This window comes from Zophobas morio, unplaced genomic scaffold (genome assembly GCF_036711695.1).
Source record: "Zophobas morio isolate AGI-343-1 ecotype UQ-CSIRO unplaced genomic scaffold, CSIRO_AGI_Zmor_V1 ptg000024l, whole genome shotgun sequence".
Lineage (NCBI taxonomy): Eukaryota > Metazoa > Arthropoda > Insecta > Coleoptera > Tenebrionidae > Zophobas > Zophobas morio.
Window position 1 is genome coordinate 5,588,116 of NW_026972129.1, and position 21,164 is coordinate 5,609,279.

Sequence of the window (21,164 nt, forward strand, 5' to 3'; positions counted from 1 at the left end):
ATCGACAGTTGTATACCTACATGTATTTCTCGCACCAGGGGTAACAAAAAAATGTGAAAAAAAATTCGGTGTTGTAGTCTTTTGAAAGGACACTCACCAAGCAAATTTAGTGGAAAATTTCAAATATTTTGATTTATCTATTATCTCTACAGTCCTAGAAAACTATATGAAAATACATACCTCACTTTATATTAGAATCTACAAAATTTTGACTGTGGTCTGTAAATTTATTTTTACTTTATGCAAAATTTACCCAGGGAAGTCATTAAATCAACTTCCCATATTGCTTTTTTCGAGTTTGCATTTAAAACGCACCCGTGGATATACATAGCACGACATCAAAGATACAACCATCAACTCCAAAATTATTACGTTCTTCGATCCATCGCTTCCGAAACTCATCTGCAATGATACATACTCAGTCTATTAATTTTAGGATAACTTTTTAATAGCAATCGTAAATTACCTAAATAATAAATTTTTTAATCTCAAGATCTTTTGCCTACATATTACTTATTTCACCCCATTTAAACTGCCTATGTCAAAAATAAATATTGTGACACAACATGTGAATCAAATGTTATTTGCAAAAATAAACTACCCGATAGACCTGCTTTCTAACGATTCATAATATCGGTCGTCATTGAACACTAGATTGTAGCTTTATCTCTACACACTTAAAGAAAAGAAAAATCTACCTACACGTTATACAGAAGAATACTCGGAGGAATATTTGTATTTGCGAAACAAATCAATCATTACCAGTTTTCTGCTGCTCAATTAAGGATATTTAAAGTTGTGTTTCCGTAGAAAAAGAAAAATTTAACAAAAGTTATTAAATTAAAATTCAACGGAATAGGTATCAACGTTTACTAAAATAACTATCGATGAAATCAGTATCGACACAGTCAAAGATAGTGAAGACCGTTACATTTCACCGTGCCACAGATGACATACACTGCAGAGTTCATGGATACCACTGATCTATATATCAAACTCCTCCCTTAATTAATTACCAGCTATAAGGGGTCTGCTGAAAGTAACATTTCCGTTTTAATTATACTAATATTATTTTATTGAGTAGCTGTCCCACTTAAAAAATGGACACGCAAATCAGTTAATGGAACATTATTCATTTTATGCCACACAGAATGTGCCAATTTACTTCTGTTGCCAACCCTCTCACATAAATTACATAAAATTTATTAATGATAAAATTTGTAGCAGGATTATAAGCGGAAAAACTTCCTGAGAACGTGTTGTTGAGTGCGTTTCCAACAAAACATGCAAACGTTAGTAGATTTACAATTAACAAGAAGCACGTGATGATATTTATTTGCTAGTCAGATCTTTTGTTTGACGGCACATAAAAATTAAACATTAGAATTAGCTTAGGGTACAAAACACTTTTATTAAAATCAGTATTGATTTTATTAAACGTTACAAACGCGAGTTGATCAAAAATTTGAACTTGAACTATTGATTGAAACAGTTCAAGTTAAAATTTTTGTTTTTAACAAGTCCACTTCAGTGATTTTGTCAATTGGCAAACAACTGCGAAATGCTAGAAGTGTGTGGAACACGTGAATTTTTTGAAAAAAGGTCACTATACATATTTAAAGTTCATACTTAATATCGAACATAGTACTCACTTACAGCTCATTAAGTTGACCATAACCTTTAAATTCGTTGTACAACATTTTCATAAGTAACGTAAGTTAGAGACGTAAGATTTATCGGAAAAAGTTCTACAAAAATAACCCCAACGTTAAGCTATTATTATCTCGTAATTAATACCATAAGTAATTTTTTTATCTTCAAATATGCCGCAATTAGTCCTAGCGTCAACGTTTCGCTGAAAAATCTGGATATTTTTTGTTATTCCCCAAATTTCATTACACATTTTTTCTCTCACTTTGACCTAAATGTCGTCTATTAAAGATCAAATTCCCGGCACAAAATATATATCCCTCACAAAAATTTCGAATCAATCCTCAGCTAAATAAAGAGCGTACGGAGGCGTCTTGAAAAGTGGGACACGCCATATGAAACAGATGTGGGAAGGGTTGAATCACTTAACGCTTCATTTAACTATCTACTGGAGGCATGAAAGTAAAAGGACTGAATAGAATTAGGATAACCCATTTATTTAGTACTAGGTCATGTCTATGAATTTATTCACCAAGGATATCCTTAATGTATTATATTTTCGCAAAGTGCAATTCTTGGATTATATTGGAGCACTACAAAGTGACAATACCTTAAAACAGTTCGATAAAGCTACTTGCAACCGCTAGAAAGCTGAACATTCATTTAGTAAGACGAATGTTAATCTCTTGAATAGTCAATTGGGTAAGTAGTCACTCTGCAGTGATTTTTTCCTCTCATTTGAAACTTCCCTTCCTTTCCTGGAATTTAGGCGAAATGAACATTTGTTGTTTTCTGAATATATATTGCAGACAATCAAACACTCTAGCTTGAAAATAAAACAAATTTACCGTTTTCCTTTAGCTTTATCTTCAACTTCTCTATTGATTTTCTCACAGAAAGTGGAAAACCGGCAGCAAACTGTTGCGCCACTTTCAACTCTCATTTATTCAAAGGAAATAATTAAAAACTGCAAATTAGCAAGAAATATTGACGCCGCCACGGTTGAATCATTAATTAATCCTTGACGCAGCGTAAAGTACTGTCGTCGACCAACCACTTCATGAAAGAACGGGTTTAGACGAAACCCATGGATTCCCGTTGGAATGCAGTGCAGCAGTTCCACGTTATTATCACGTCCGCCTCGCAGTTTGAGGTTGAATACCGCATTGCAGCCTCCAACATTCATGTTCTATGCTGGACCGGGCTTAAAATACAGAAAAATGATGACCTTATAACCCTACGTATTCTAAATGTGGAAACTTCACCGGTCAACCAGTGTACTTTTATAAAACTCGAATCGCGGTGGACCAAATACATCTTCGTATTCCAATGGAAAAAATAACGTAAATTGTAAAAGAATTATTGGCTTAGAGTGACTAAGAACTAAGACAGCCTGAGTAAAACAGGAGAACGGGGCGCAAGAAAGCAAAAAATGCAAAGGTTAATCTCCCAAAAATTCCCAGTCGAACATAGTGCAGGCATAAATCCGCTTCATTTTTTTTTTTTTTTTTGATATGTGAATCTGGTTATTGCTCACACACTCAAACGTTCGTATCAGCGTATTAATGTTTAAATGGACTACAATGTGACGTTTGATGTTTGTAATGTTTACTACAGTATTTACTAGATAACTAACTACATCATTTATTGGCATCGTCTGGGTAGTTTTCATTAGGTAGACTGATAGAGAACACCCACGATTAAAATACATTTTAAGTTACACCAAATTTTTGCCGAAAAGATCTTAATTTCCGAAACGCCTACAATATTTTTGACAAGTTGCAAATTTTGTATTGAAATAAAAAAAGCCATCACTGGAAACCACAACCACGACATTCGAATTACCGAAATTTTGCCTGCGACTTTAGAAATTACCAAACTTGCAGACTGTAAACCCAACCACGTGTCAATCGAACTACAAACACAATGAATTTTTGTTAACTTGAACGCAGTATAGATTTACAAAATGACGGATCTATTTTTAAAAAAGTACTATTACTGAAGGTAACATGTAACAAACAGACCGGTCGTTTTCATAATAAAAACCGCTTGTAAAATCTTAAAATATTCAAGTATAATTATGTTTACTTAATTACGTAAAGTTTATTACTTCATTTGCTTCAAATATTTGTCTTAGTTAAACTATTGTGTACTTTCCAACTTTTGAAAATTATTAATTCTCATATTATCTGATATGGAGATGCGGCCTTGCTATCAAGGACCAACTTGTGAAAAATATTGACTGTAAATTACAAACTATCTAAATGTCAGTTTAATTATTTAACAAGAAAACAGACGGGTAAATTTTATCAGCAATGTGTTAAATGTTTTGCGGCTGCATTGATTTCAATGCATAATGTTTTTTTTTTCGTCTTTCTACATCCGTAAGTACAGAACAATTATTAAATATGTCGTTAAGAGTCTTACGAAAGTTTACACAATGAACAATGTATATACCTATCTACGCGACCGTCCACTTCAGAAGCCAAGTGGTGAAAAAGTGTCTTATTTCAAAAGCTTCATTATACGCTTCATTGCTTGTTAAAGTATTTCAACATTCTTGTAGACTTAAATAAAACAACAAACAGTAAGAACCTGAGCGCTATTGATCTATAAAACGTTTATCTTTGTAACCTAAATTACAGGCAAATATCACACATTGTATTTACTCAGATATAAATTGTAATGTGGTGCAGTCTTCAATAACATTGTTTTGTCGATTTCGCCTCATAAATGCAGACCAAATAAATGTCGCAAAAATCTAAAACATTGTTACATGACTATTGCAATTGGCCTTGATTTGTATAAAGACTGTAAAGTATGCCTACAATTAACCTAAAATTTAACCCATAACAATTATCAACGCGGAAATGTCATTTATACAGAACAGTATGAACTAATAAAACACATGCGTTTTTCTTCTGTCAAATAAGTAACGCCAACTTGATGACTTTTTCAATTGAACACCCGTTACCTCCTACATCCGTAAGTTCACCTTACTCAAAAAACAATCTTCTACAAAAACTAACCTACTTGCATTTTCCCATATGTATTCTTTCTTCCAAATCCCAAAACGTTTATTTTAAAAACATAGTGATTATGTGAACATATGTAAAAGATTTATGTGGTACAATGTGATGACTTTAATTTCGTAAAATAAACGCAAAGCTATAAAGATAAAATTTTAACTGTTAGTTAACTTTAACGTACGAAGATATACTATAATAACGATGTTACTTATTAATTCAAAAAAGTACTTTTTTTCAATAATGTTAAACCATAGAAAGTGCAAAATGTCGTCAAGCTGACGTTGGACGAATAAGCTGTCTTCCGCAACGTTTATACCACCCACAACGCCGAATGACGAGGACTTGTAACAGTTGCCATAACAATGTTTTAAAAAAAAATTCCGCATCCATTTCGAACACACTTCAGTGGTACAACATTTAAAAACGTATTTTTGTCTACATTTAGACTGTTATCGTATTGTATAAACAAACAATAAGTTATACAAATCATAGTAAGTACCTATTATATGTTGAAAAGAAACTGAATACTGATTTACTGGAACTATAAAATTTACAGACAAGTAGAAAAAAACCAAATGCTGAGTGTGTTCCACATTAATAATCAGTTTTGATACTAGATCAAAGGATATGGGTAATTTAACAATGTACATACATAGTTGAAATAGTAGTTTCTAATTTTTACATATAGTTTTACAAACATGTGCATTATTTCACTGCCACTAAGATTTTTTCAACATAAAAAATCTAAATTCTTAAAAAGAAATGATATCCAAGTTCCATTAGACCGATCCATAATCATAACACATAATGTAAAACAAACCAAAGAATGTAAAATGTTTCCTATGAAAAAGTGTGTATTACAAACCGTAAGTGTCTAAAAACACCGGTCGATCGATTTCAACGACTATATACACTCACTCAACACACCCAAAATGACGTCACTTTACTGCCTTAATTCAAAAAGTCAAGAAAATACGACTCGGTGGACCTCTCCTAACGCCACTCATAATTCATTAAACATAGGGGCTCCAAATTGTAATTTATTTGGATGATTTCAATTTCGAGGAATGCTGAAAGCTCACCAATTAACGTGTTTACGCGACGACGAAAATACTAAATATTCACAAGGGATAAATTGTCTATCAAATTAATAAATAGACGCTGAATGATTTTACAGCGGAATGACAATTTATCATTAGGGAAGGGGATCGGCACGAGACAAGCGTTTCGTCGGTGTCAGTAGAAGCATAACGAAAAAGGATATGACTCAATCAATAAAATCTATTGTAGCCTAAATCGAATGAAATAGCGCAGAAAGTCAATATAACGAACGACAACGCACTACCATAACCAGTGCCCCAAGAGTCGCCATTCTTCTAATGGCATTACACATCGGCTGATTATATTATCCTGCATAAATTTTTTTAGTAATGATGTCTGCTGCGAATAATAAAAGGAGCTTATATATACAATGTCATCTATTAGATACTATGTTAGAAGTTTTTTTTAAGATGCGATATAAATGCATGGTGTGAAAAGTGTTATTACAGCCGCCAGTGGTCTAAAAAAAACCAAACCCTTTGTTGTCATGCATTTTAATGAATCCCTCAGTCATTGTGGGCTAACTACAGCACAATTACTATCTAATTTATTTTAATTTTATTCTATATACATGCTATTTAAATATCTAAAAATTCTCCTTCCTATTAGAATTAAGACATACATTTTTTTTGTGACAAAATTAGAACGGATACACAACCCGAAAGAAAATTTTGAGAACGTTGTTTTCAGTTAATTTGAAACAGTAAAAAGTGTCTTTTTTTAACTGACAACAATTCACTATAATCAAATGTCCACCAAATTAACAAACGTTAAGAAACAACACCAACTGCAGCAACTATAAGGAGTGATAGTGACCAAATTTATAAATTACACGATGATTGTTAAATTCCAGGATTATTTACTTCCCAAGGACAAGATGAGAAAAGCCATTTTGAGAATATCTCATTCCATGTTTTCTCGATATTTTGCAGCTTGCAGAATGTGAAAATATCGATCTCTGGTTTCCATCTGTCTACTGGCCATTACATTAAACAGATGAGATTTCAGACACTATGAAGCTGATTATGTACTTTCAAATTTTAAATATATTGTGATAGTGGCGTATGAATGGTAAAACAATAACGAACATTTGTCTGCACGTCCTCTCATCTTTCATCTCAAAATTTGGTTTTCGTGCTACGATTTCCTCAAAAACTGTAGAATATAATTTCAGAATTAAAATTTACTTACATAATGTGTTTCTTTGAAATTTGGTATCACGTATGACCTGTATGAAAACTCCAGTTAAGCAAATATACCTCTGTAACAGGTAACGATATTATAGTTATTTAAAATGTTTGTTAAAATAGCACCCAACATTTATTTAGTAATTATAAAGCATTACCAAAACTGTATTTCATTTATTATTTCATATTTACGCATATTAATCTACGGGATTTACACTTCCCCTTTAAATTGCTATGTTTACGTACTGTAAAGCTAGACATTAACAATCAACACTTAAGGTGATTAAAGCTACTAGAAGAGTAAAGTGCTATAATTATTAATTATGCATGCCATTTTATTTACGAACCCTCTTCAAAAAACAACATGACGTAATCTTAAAAACAATTATGAAGTTTTTATTAAAAAATATGTTTTATATCGTAGTAACACAGTAATACTCTTCAAGTTATTAGTTGTTTGCAGAGAATTCCCTAAAAAATGAGTGTATACGAACCAATCTGTTTTTAAATTTCTCAGGGAAATCTTCAAGAAATTATGATTACCGTTAACACTATAATAGATTTCATTCTTCGCAAAATTTTTGACGTCATCTCAAAATTGTGGTGTGTCCCTATTTCAGTTAGCAGAACTGCAGTGTTTTCAAAATGAAAATATGAGATAGATTTACGCAACACTCAATGTTATAATAAATTAATAATGTATGTATTCCAACACTGTGGTTAGTCCTTGATCAAGAACTTTTATAAAATTCCATATTCCATATTTAGAAACTTTTGAATAATTTATAAAATTAAAATTAAGCTACCGAACAATTTTCGCTCCAAGTTATTAGTAAAAATAAAGAAGTCATATTTAAAATCAGCGCTTTCAGGAACAGTTGAAGATATAAACGTAGACATAAATAAACAGAAGCTCATTTAAACTTCTACTCGTAATAAAAATGACTTTCAGGTAAAACTTTTTACGTCAAACGTAACGTTAATATTGGTAGATATTAGCAAATAACTGCGAGAGCATACTTCGATTATTTTAATATAAGTGTATAAGACATTTTTATTGTAGCATGCACATTATTAATTTACAATAATTACCAACACCTAGTAACTCCTTTTTTACAAATTGATGAGCCACATTAACATAAATTATTGCAACCTTCACACCTGCATGCTTACGTTCCTACAAAATTATGAAATAATTTAACGTAAAAACAAATTTCTGGAAGACATGCGGTACATGCATTCGATATCTGCATGAAAAAAAGTTATAAAATTCCGAGCTAGAATGTGGGAATGCGGCTTGTAAATATAAACGAAACCACAAAGTGACATCAATCTTTCTTCTTCACGCAATCCAAAAGTGAAATGTAACGTAAACATAACCTAGAAAAATCATCTTTTATTGCATGCACTTACGCAAACCATTTTTACTGTTTGTTTTTTTTTTTCGTTGTGATCACCAGTTTAGCCACACAAAATCAAAAACACTTAAAATAAAAACCGCACCTGCACACAAATACATATTTCATGTAGATAGAAATACATTTCGTAATGGGTAATTGCCCACGTAAAACATCAATTTAGTTAGTTATCAGACATACAAATTATTTTGCAAAAAGCTTCACTATCTTTCCCATTTTAGCAACACATTTATTTTATTTAAACATTTTTGCCATCAAAGGCATAGTCACTTTAAACAAATGATATAAATGTTATCAACCCATTATAAAAACGCCCAGTTAATATAATTAAAAAAATTAATTAGTATCTATATAATGAATATATGTAACGCGAAGCACGTTAACAGTTTCGCTAGACATTAGTTAAAAAATAGGCTACTAAAATTATGATGTCAAAATTTAGATTTGATGCAACAGATGTTAAGTATAGATTCAAGACTTAAAATATGGAAGTGAACACGGGTCGAATTACCATGTCAATTGTTTGGTAAAATGTATATATTCGTAAAGTAAAATCATGTACGCTACTGTGGTAAGTATAATTAAATTAATTGCGGTATTTCGTGAGTTTATACTTCAGTTTATTGACTATAATTTTGCAGTGTAAAATTTAAATTTCACTTTTATATTTTCATTTTAAATTCTCATCTTCTGAAGAAACGAATCTTTTTAAAAGGTACATCGAAACAGGTAGAAAAGCATGCTCCACATTCTTACCGGTATATAGAAATATAAAAATAAATGCTGAAATTTTGATTTCCATTTTTTCCTCGAGAATCACAAAACAGTAGACGGAACTATACGAAACCAAGAGTTATTACACAACCTTGGATTAAGACACCGTCCGTATTTTCTTTTTATTTTTTATTTCATTCCACAACACTCAACCACATACAAACTCGCCCGAAGTCCACAACATTCGCGGGACAAAAGCTGAATGTATTTTTAAAAGATACGCTTGCGCGTACGGAGCACGTAGCAAGTCGAGAAGGAACCTTCGGCTGCTCCGAATGCGAAAACAATTCTCCCACTTTTGCTCAAGAAAGGCCTGAGCTTCGCGTTTCTTGCGTTTTTATTTATGCAAACTTGTTATCGCTTCATACCCCTTAAGATTACTCATACTACGTGTGGAACAACCTGGTTCATGCCAAGTCTGTGCACGTAGTGCATAATGAAGCATAAACTCGATTGCAGTCTAAATTTAACAATGATCCGGTTTCGTTTCATATGGTCACATACAGGCGCCTAACAATAATATATAGTTCAGTTGAGAATTCGCCAGTCAGCAAAAGAAAGTCGTTCTCCATTTAATTATCTTAATCGTGGCTCTGACTTTCAGAATCTGATGAACCAATTAATCAAAGAGGGCACGTAAAATTCGTTCGGAAAACTGGCTTCGAACTCTTTGATTTTGTGCTCTCTGCATTTACGCAAAGCTCTCGCCTTTGACACAATCACGACCATATTATATTTCTCAAACGAACACTAATAGTAACATTATATATACATATACAGGGTGTTAACAAAAGATATACATTTAGTGGGCTACGAAATTAATTTTTTAATATCCCACCTAATTATACTTTTTGCTAAATTAATTAATCTATGAATTGGTTATTGTTTAACTTTGAATCAAATTTTAACATTTATTTCTTTAAACGACAAAATATGTTGAAAAATGTGGACTCTAGAAGAAGATAAATTTAATATCGAAAGCTATTTTCGGTCTAGCCAAGAGATTGATGGAGAATGACGATACTCTACTTCTGCCGCCAAAAAATTGTATTTTTGAAAGCTGTCAATTTTTTTATCAAGTCGGTTCCACGGCCCTCTAGTTGTAAATAATTTATTAACACCCTGTATTTTACTACATATGATTCATAAATTCTTAGCTTACCATTGTACAAAGGACAATTTGAGAATTAGGTAAAATATTTTTACTTTCCGAGGATCAGCTAAAGAAATAATGTAACAGTGTTCATCCGACGACTTACTTTCATGTTTTCTCGACATATCATGGCCCCTGGAATACAAAAACGAAGGGCTCGCATTTCCATCTGTCTGTCAATAATCTGTGTCGATTTTTGTTAGACGGAGAATCTCCGAGACAACCGAACCAAAGATTGTCAACATTTGATGAGGCTCCTCAAACATTTTAGTAACCGTCATTTAAATTTTGTAAAACAATATACTCCTATATATGTGGTTTATGAATACGTCTTGACTTTTTGCCCTAAGCATCCAGATTTCTGCAAAAAAAAAAAACAAATTTTATCGTCATATTTTATACCAGTATAAGAGCACTGACGTGTGCTAAACTGGGTGACAATTCCGTAAAAATATTGAGTTACAAACGCAAAGGTCGTTAACTCGATTGACTCATAGTTCACAATTTTTTTATTGACCAAATTAGGAAAGATTCACCCCATTTTCTAGAAAATTTGATATTATAGTAGTGTTGCGCCCGCGTATATTTAATAATAATAACACTAATAATAGTATATAGAAACTAAATTTAAATTCACTTTTGGAACATATTCCGGACATTAAACCGAATGATAGACATTCACTTCCACGCCAATGTTATTGTAAAAAATTTCTAGCAATTGTCGAAATAATGAACTCCTACGTTAACACAATAGTATATTAAAATACTAGTGTTACAATGAATCTCATTGTAATACGAGTAGTTTGTGGCACAAGTGGCGAAGTCATGAATGCCCACAATGAGCGAGTATTACAATGAGACATTGCAATACGTGTGTTTTATACTATGTTTTCTATTTCGTCCTTTTAAATTCAAATAAATAAAAGTTAGTAAACAATTAGTTATGGCACTTTCTTTCAGTTAGCAACACTAGGTCTGTCTAGGTTAGTGACATTCAATCACAGATATGGCAATTCAAACACCTTGTGGAAGTGAGGAGAAATGTGACAGCACTGAGCGGGATTTTGAATCCAAGTCTCATCGTTTGCCGACCGGCCTCTTATCAGCTGCACCCCCAAGACTGTGATAATCTCTCTTCACTTCTCACGTATTATTATGCCACCACAACTTCAATTAAATTTTGGGATGGAACCTTGCCACCAACCACACCATATCAAAAGTTACTACTTTCCGTTATACCAAATTGTCATTGTATTATCGAAATAGAAAAAAAAATCTGTCAACACTGTTTTAAATCTGGCATATGCCAAGAACCAAAAGGATGTATTAAAGGATCCTTTAGTTGCAAAGAGCAATTAATCATATCAGATTCCATCATCTGTGAACAAGCTAGGAAAGGAAAGAAAACAGAAACATATGTATAAAAAGCATCATCTGAAATCATCAATTGAAAGATTTTCATTTCCAAGACTGAATGGAGGAAGGGGATACCAGAACTTAGAAAATTTATACAATAACCAAATATTTCCTGAGACCCGTAGAAAGAAACGAACTGTTTCGCGCCATAACAAAGCCAGACTTGAACCACACATCCTTAAATCTATCCAATCCCGAAGAACATAATAAATGGACTAAAACAAAAAGAACTGCATGGAAAATTCTTCAAAGAGCTAGACCAAACTCACATCAACAAACAAATGTCATTGATTTGGCTCAAAAAATCAAGTTTATATGCCGAAACAGAAGGATTTCTGTTTGTATTCAAGACCAAGTATTTAATACAAAGAATTACAGAAAATATATAATCAAAGATCCAAATCTAAGAAACGATTGTTGTCGACTTTTGTAAAGAAAAACCCGAAACGATTCAGCACATAACTTCATCCTGTAGCATCCTGGCACAAATAAGACACAACAACTAGTGTACCCTCGAGCTTATCCGTCATTTTTTGATCACCCTGTATAAACATAAACAAGTGGCGCAGGGGCTCCGGGATTGTTATTTACGCCACTGTATAGCATGAAATGATTTCGGAGGCGCTCACGGTTGGAATCAATACATGATCGTTTTCCGGCTTGGAACCGTGTAAATTGAGTTTTTGGGCTCAAGTCATTTAAATTATTTACCATATTTGTCAATCAGTTTAATAAGTTCTAAGTTAAATGGTAAAATTCTGTTGTATAATTTACTTTTTTTTAAATCTACATCATACAGTTGAAAATAGTGGTAGGTTAATAAATTATGAGTAAAGACGCATACTGATTTGCACGTTGACATAACATTTAGAATACTAACCGATGGTTATGCAAATAAACAGAAATAAAAATTGGTCGAAAGTTGTTTCCCACGCGCCTGCAATACAATGATAATTTTTTTGAGTCACCCTATATATATATACGTAAATCCAAAAAATATTAATGGAATGATAAATCACAAGTACATCATAGTTTGTACAATTTAGATAGGATATATTCAGCAAAATTTTGGGGTGACGTCATCAATTTTTTAGGGGAATGAGCAAATACATTTTGATTAAAAATTTACCATGTTTATAACAACTTTAAAACATCTTCGAGATCTCAAAGTATTCGACTTTGTAGTTCTTGAGTAAATTAATTTTTTAATCACCCTGTATATGCAAATCCAAAAAATATGGATGGAATTATGAATCACAAGTACAGACTCATCATATTTTGTACATTTTAGATAGGATTTATTCAGCAAAATTCTAGGGTGGCGTCATCAATTTTTTTAGAGGGGATGAGCAAATACCTTTTGATCAAAAATTTACCTTACCTAAGATAACTTTAAAATATCTCCAACATTTCAAAGCATTCGGTTTTGTAGTTCCTGATTAAATCAATAAAATAAATCCACGCGTTCATTTTTTTTTTTTGAGTCACCCGGTGTATGGGAATCCAAACAATATGAATGGAATGATGAATCACAAGTACAGACTCATCATATTTTGTACATTTTAGATAGGATTTATTCAGCAAAATTTTGGGGTGACGTAATCAATTTTTTGGAGGCGATAAGTAAATATATTTTGATTAAAAATTTATCATGCTTATCATAACTGTAAACCATCTGCAAGTTTTCAGAGTATTCGGTTTTGCAAATTCCAAATTAAATTGCAAAATGTTGTTTCATTTTTTTTTTTTTCAAAAATCTGTACATCTACAATCTACATGTGTAGGAATGTTCAATCAGAATGAACTTATAAATAATAAACTCACAAAGGTGGAAACAGTACGTTTTGGCTCACAGAACGGACAAATCAAAAAAATAACAGCAGAAGAAGTGCAAAGAGTAGTGAAAAGACTGTAAATATGTATAAAACTTATTAGAGTCGTACCTACTTGGAAAACTTTTTAAGCATGTGTCTAAATTAATAGTGTAGTAGAGTCAAAAAAAGGAGGTGAATGATGAAAAACAATGGAGTTTGCCTCAGTAGATCTTATAGTAATAATAATAGTAACAATATCTAGAGTATTATAAGCGGTGGGCCCCATCACCAACCGAATGTTCATAATCTGCCACTGCCTTTGCTTCTGCTGAGCCAGGATGCATACCGTTAGCACGAAGACAATGAGTTCTTACGTACCATGTAACAAAGTTGTGTTTCTGGTGCTTTGGTTGATTTTGCCCTTTCGAAGCTATTAGTATCAAGAAGACCCAAATAAAAGACTTGCACATAATGTGGAGACTCACTTGATCTACATCGACTTGCCTAATTCATATGGTTGTCCATATATTCTTTATTCGAAAAGACGAAAAGTAGTGGAAAACTACAAGATAAGTTAGAAGTACAATATAAAGCTATGTATAAAACTATCTCAAATCACACCATGTTTCCAAAAAGTTCTGGTGACTTAAAGAAGAAGTTGAGGCAACGCGTTGTAGCAAATTTGGCACATAATAGAATACGTAATTTGCATGTTTAAGTACATATGTATATTGTTTGTTATGTTCGACTGAAAACCGGCTGAAATTTTCCAGTAAAAATAACACATATATTCCAGTTTAAGACAGACTGTGTCTAAATAAAAATTAGTATATATTTAAAACATTACACGCAGACTAAATCGAGTAAAATTAATAAACTATGTGGATCAAAATAACATTATGTTTGTATCATTTTCAAGAGACCAAAATAAATGCGTGCACCAAAGAAAAAATAATCTTTGTCTTTAAAAACAGAAAATACTTGGAAATATGGCTTACAGTTCACATTGCCAGAGAGATAACTTTTGTTTTATCTAAAAGTACATGTTTAATATACCCGTATTTTGCACGCGTTTTATGTTCCATTGGTTCAATCAAGTGTGTTTGCAAATTATAAAGAACATGTCGTGACACATACTGCTGGAACGCATTTAGCAGTGGCGGCTCGTGACTTTTTTGAAATGGGGGGACACAATTTGATTGATGAGTTAAATATGAAGATATAAAACAGGTTGTTGTTACCAATTAATAGACGAAATTGTATGACGGAAATAAATACAAAAATACATTCAATAAAAGTAAAAAAGGATTTGTCCACATACCTTTTTGCCTTAGGTCAAAAATTTTACATTGATGGCATCTAAAAGTTCATTTTGGACAGTTTCAGACGTTCCTTTAAAAACCGTTGCTTCTTTCAAATGATCTGATAAAGCAGAGTCCAATTCAGCCGTAAAATCAATCAGACCTCGAAATATACCTGGATTTTGTGGTTCCCTACTTTCGTCATGTCCACGTAAAGCAAGTTCAAACACTCCACAAAATTTTATGCACATTATCAAACGGCGTAATATGTATATGGCAAATTTTGTCGACCCTTGCGTTATGTGCCCGAATATTATTAATATAGGCGGTGTTTAGTTGTTTTCGAATGTCCGTATTACCGAGAAGGTTATCCAAGAATATTTATCGTATCTGTTTTACGTCTATCTCGCCCAACATGAAAATTAAAACCCGTGATTGAGTTACTCCTGCTGAGCACTGTCAGAACGGGACCGGACTCCCATTGACTGAAATGGCTAGGACGTGTGATTTCTATGGCAACGGTGTAAACAAAACGTTTAAATCAGCCATGATTCCGGTCTCTATGCCCAGCTTTTATCAGCAATAACATATCATATATCCAAGACACACATCTTTAGATGCAAGTGGATGTAAGTTTTGATACATTTTATACAAGTGGAGCGAGATAAAAAAATTAGTTTTGACAATTATGACACATTATGTGTTTATAGAGGTTGTAATTTTGGGAGGGCACGTGCCCTTGTGCCCCCCGGCACCAGCCGCCCCTGGTATTTAGAAACACAACTCATACTAGAATGTTGTATGTTGTTTATTATAATTATTATATTATTAATATTATGTGTATTAAGATTTGGGGAGTACTTGATACATCTGACCCTGGCGCCTTAAATTATTATTATTTATTACCATGCTATGTGAGAACATATCGGAAAACAGTGTGTATGGTGTTGAGAGTGTCACTTAATTGTATTGAATTAAAATAAAACATAGTTTATTCTTATTTAAATCTTATTCCAATTGAATGTAACTTCCCTCAACCTCAGTGGTCAAAGTTCAAAAGTATTATAGTATAAAATATTTATATAGAATTAAACATTTTTATACACGGAATAAAAAAAATATATAAGTACGCTTTGTGTTGTTTAGCAAGAAATTACATCCACCTGTGTTTATCCGAAGCGTTTTTTTTACAACGACTAACAAAAAGATAAATTTCCAGAAAATTGCTTATTTATTTTTTTATAATTTAGATTACGATCATTTCATTGATATAATTGACCCGTCGCGTCGGAATAATCAATAAAACGAATGATCGATCGAATTTACATCCGTAATAAATGTCGGCATGTGTGCATAACGCCGACTCTAAACTAAATTCAAACGTGACGGTCCACTGCCATTCCTTAATCATTCATAAACAAATTTATACTGCAACATGTAATAAAAAGTCGGTTTGGAATACAAGTTCTTTATTTATTTATTTCTATATTTTACTATTTCCTGTTTTCTCATTCGGTTTTATTAGTGCCAACATTAAAAAACTTTAAATAACTTTATGCCTTTGCAATCGCTTCGATTAAAAAGATACTAAGTCGTATCAAGAATAAAATAACCGCAGTGGTTCAGGTTATGGGGTCATTTCGAGGAAGAACCTCAAATAACGCATACTTACTTATGATTCATTCTATAGGTCGTTGCGAAATGAAAGAAATTCCACCGCATGTTTAATGTAATAGCTTAAGATAGATGTAACAGTTTGTTTTCTTTAGAATAATAGGCTGCGGCTGGATTTTTATGATAAACATAGAAAGGGATATTACCTTACATTGTGAGCGATTCTTGATTCTTGATTTACGTCCGAATTTAATTATTCAAGAGAAAACCAGTTTCAGATTCTCTTCTTTGTTCTTATTTTCTATCTCTGTCTTCAAATTTACGTAATTGAGCTATCCTAAGGAAAATAAATTTTTTACATTCAAATTTTACGATGCATCTGAGAAACTGCTTGTTTCAAATTTTGCTTTAGTCTTTATGGAATACCAACCAAACCACTTTGTTTATTCTGTGTTTTGAGGTGCCGCCCTGCGCTGTAAGTTACTAACTATGAAACTACAAAATTTTAATGGACGTCACCAATTTTGTTAGAAGGTATAATCAGACAAACTTTGATTAGCGATTTATCATATTATTTTATAAAATTTATATTTGTTTTACGTTGAACAATTTTGAGATAACGACGACGTGGTGAAATTGCAGGTGGGTATAATCAGATCACTTTTGATTAGCGTTTTACCATCTATACGATATTCTTAAAATACACCTAAAATATATCTGTCTAATAAAATTGCTATCAGACGACGTACTATAGACCTCTAACGATTAGTGGATTGGAAAGAGACGCGCTTTTTGGTACTCTTTTATCTTTTTTAAACAAGAAGATCTAACAACAAACATGTACCAGTAGGTACAGATATGTATGAACTGATTTACTTTAATTAAAATTATGTTGTTTTTAAGATTTATATGTACATGTACGTATTTAAAATATGTATCTATAAATGTAAAATAATATATTATTAAAAAAAAAGACTTTCTTGCATAGTACAGAAGCACAAACAATATTGCATGTCAGGGTAGGCTTTTCATTAAGTATGAATTTATTAAATTTTTAAAATTATGTCAACTTTTTAGTAGATAGAAACGTATAAAGCATTTTAGTTAAAATGTATGTTAGTTAATATACAATTTCAAAAACTGGGGTAGGTACTTTGGAGATAAATTGTTTTATGTGCAAGTGCCATTTTCGTAGGATACCTTGCAAACGTAATCTTAAAGGCAGAGTTGATTTATTACACTGGGTACACAAATGACAATAATTACTTATAACTTGTTTTTGTAATTTTTTTTAATGAGGTGAGGAGATAAATTTTAAGTGTTTTATCATCTCCAGGACAATGTCACAACCATTAAATGGTCAAAGGAATCGGTAAAGCAGTTGCGGAAATTATTAGTGTAATAAAGCAACAGCACATTAAAGTGCCGAAATAAACAAAAACGGAAAACAAGTAAATTAGATAATTAGATATTCATCAAAATTTTTTAGAATTTTTAAAAACGCCGTCAAATTGTTTCATGAATTACGAAACATTCATAGTTTTAATATAGTATATATTCATTGTCTTAAAGAATTATTCATTTTATTATCTGTATCTTCTTTTCTACTATATACGGATTATTATAACAAGTGAGTTTGAACATCCAATTTTACAGTTTAATTAAGCAAAGAAATTGTAGGGAGACTTTAACAGTGATTCCGGAAATACAAAACACCTGCCAAGGATATATAAAAAAATTGGTCTAAAGAGTTTAGACAGTACTTCCCTCGCTGTCGGAAACTTGACGACTGCATGCCTATTGTGTTTTTTCTCATTACATTTTTGTAGTGGGAATTTAAAAAAAAATTGCGATGACGTCATCAACATTTTTGCAAGGACACGTATATCAGTTTGGGATAGATGTAGTGTAATACTAAGAATAAAATTATTATATTCTCAAATTTTCGGGAAAATGAATTGGGTCGTTTTGAATATTGATTTGTAATAATCAATAAAATAACGAAACAATTTACTCACGTATACGTATCCCAGGCAGCTGAAAATCGTGTATGTATGAACATTCTTAATTTAAGATGACAGGCGTAACAGCATACTTGAGAGTCAAACAGAGAAACTGTAAACAAAACGACCATCGGTTTTATTGCTTCGACTTCCGCTTATTATATAAAACATTGGGTTTTATTTTAATTCTTGACGGTGAAATTCACAATTGGTTGATTATAAACATGTATATTTCACATTCGCGGAACCAAGTGAACGCATAAAACAAATGCAGGTCTGTAATGTTAAAGTCGATGTAAATAAGCATGCTACCCTTATGTTTCAACCGAGTTTTTCCTTTAACAAATTTTTTGTCTACCAAATTGGGTTGGTTGGGGTGTAATACTAATAATAAGTGTTGCCTTTAATTTAATCAATAAAATAAATTGACTTCATTAATTTTTTTGAACCACCTCTTAAGAAAATCTAAAAAATATGAATGGAATGATAAATCACAAGTACAAACTCATCATATTTTTTGCATTTTAGATAGGATTTATTCAGCAAAATTTAAGGGTGACGTCATCAATTTTTTTAGGAGGGATGAACAAATACATTTTGAACAAAAGTTTACCATGCTTATAATAACTTTAGAATATTCCCAAGATTTCAAAGCATTCGGTTTTGTAATTCCTGATTAAATCGATAAAATAAATTCACGCCTTCATTAATTTTTTTGAGTCACCCTGCATATGCAAATCCAAAAATATGAATGGAGTGATAAATGACAAGTACAGGCTCATCATATTTTGTACATTTTAGATATGATTTATTCGGCAAATTTTCGAGCTGACGTCATCAAGTTTTTGGAGGGGATAAGCAAATATATTTTGACTAAACATTTATTATGCTCTTTATGACCTTAAAACATCTGCAAGATTTTAGAGCATTCGGTTTTGTAGTTCCTGATTAAATCAATAAAATATATTTACGCATTCATTAATTTTTTTGAGTCACCCTGTATATATGCAAATCCAAAAAATATGAATGGAGTGATAGATCACAAGTACAGACTCATCATATTTTGTACATTTTAGATATGATTTATTCCACAAACTTTTGAGCTGACGTCATCAAGTTTTTGGAGGGGATAAGCAAATATTTTTTGACTAAAGATTTATGATGCTCTTTATAGCCTTAAAACATCTGCAACATTTCAAAGCATTCTGGTTAGCAGATTAAAAATTAAATTTCAAAATGTTGTTTTATAATTTTGATTTTTTTTCCAAAAATTTGGACGTTTCGGGTGAAAAGTCGATTCAGAGTTGTAACCTACATGTGTAGGACTATGTTATTTTATACAATTGAAAACCCATTTACTATGTACAATTTTGAAGTGACGTCATCGCTTTAGTGGTGGGGATGATTAGACAAATTTTGGTTAGCGTTTTACCATCTACATGATATTCTTAATATAAGTACAAAATTTCACAACAATCGGTCGAGTACTTTCGGAGATTATCTGTCTAATAAAAATCCGGGACAACAGACGGACAGACGGACAGACGGACGGACAGACGGACAGACGGACGGACAGACGGACAGACGGACAGACGGACGGACAGACGGACAGACGGACAGACAGACGGAAATGGGAGACCTATTTCTTCGTCTTCTAGGGGTCATGAAAGATCGAGAAAACGTAAAAGTAGAGAGTCGGCCGACGGACTCGATTACAATACTTCCTTTGCTTACGCTCGGGAAGTAAAAAGTAGTTTTGTCCACAACATATTTTATGGATTATCTCAGAAATGGTTTACTTATTTATTTTGTGTAAAATTTTGAGAACAGAATAACGTAATTATTTTTCAAATTAAAAAAATATGAAAGCAGCCAGTCGCCCAGAGGGCTCAATTACAATACTTTCTTAGACTACGCTCAGGAAGTAAAAATATCATTATTATGAATCATATGATTTAAACTGAAAAATTCAAGATACACTAAACAAAACATATTGTTGTTTGTGAAGGGTACAATGTTATTCATTTCTAAGCACGAGCTACTTCAAAGAAAGCGCCTCGACCACCTGTCGGAAACTGGAAAGTGTACATACGTACTCGTATAATGCTCCTGTCTCATAAAGAACAATCGCTTGGGTATACGGAAATGCAATTTAGAAGGAATTTAGGGGTTCTACAGTCAGGTAGACTTCTACACGGAACTTATACCAAAGCCGCAAAGCTAAAAGCTACAAACAAATGTGAAATTGTCCTTTGCACACAGCTGGTGCTTTTGTTATTGGCTCTGTTATTCGAATAAATATCAAGCGCGACAAATTAACTCAACAGACCTTTAAAAAATTTGTGCGTAGAGATAACGGCATAAAAATTATCAAAGTTATTTCGCCAGAACTTCCCTCGTCCCTAAAGTACGAAGTAAGAAAAATTATAAAATTAATCGTGCGAATAATTTTTTTTATGAGGACACTTTCATAAGTGAAAACAAAAATATGTATGTAACGTTAAAGAAAATGTAAAGAAACGTGAGCCGTTCCTGATTTAATCAATAAAATAAATGGGCTCATTTATTAATTTTTGTGAGTCAGCCTGTATAAGCACTTTTAATGCAATGATAAAGCATAAAAATAGGTTCACCATATTCTGCTTATTTTCTTCTTAGATTTATTAGACAAAATTTTCAGATGCTATCATCAAATCTTTGAGAG

The 21,164-nt window shown here is 32.2% G+C and overlaps 1 protein-coding gene across 4 annotated transcripts in view; it reads right to left on the reverse strand.

Annotated features, from left to right (window-relative positions):
• Positions 1-9,438, reverse strand: part of LOC135135448 (neural cell adhesion molecule 2-like) — an 82,656-nt gene extending 73,218 nt beyond the window's left edge. For all 4 annotated transcript variants that reach the window (XM_064064505.1, XM_064064503.1, XM_064064504.1 and 1 more), the window contains exon 1: positions 9,142-9,438. In XM_064064505.1, the coding sequence (XP_063920575.1) occupies positions 9,142-9,187 (46 nt within the window). In that variant the 5' untranslated portion in view covers positions 9,188-9,438. The remainder of the gene's footprint in view (positions 1-9,141) is intronic.
• Positions 9,439-21,164: the final 11,726 nt, after the last annotated feature.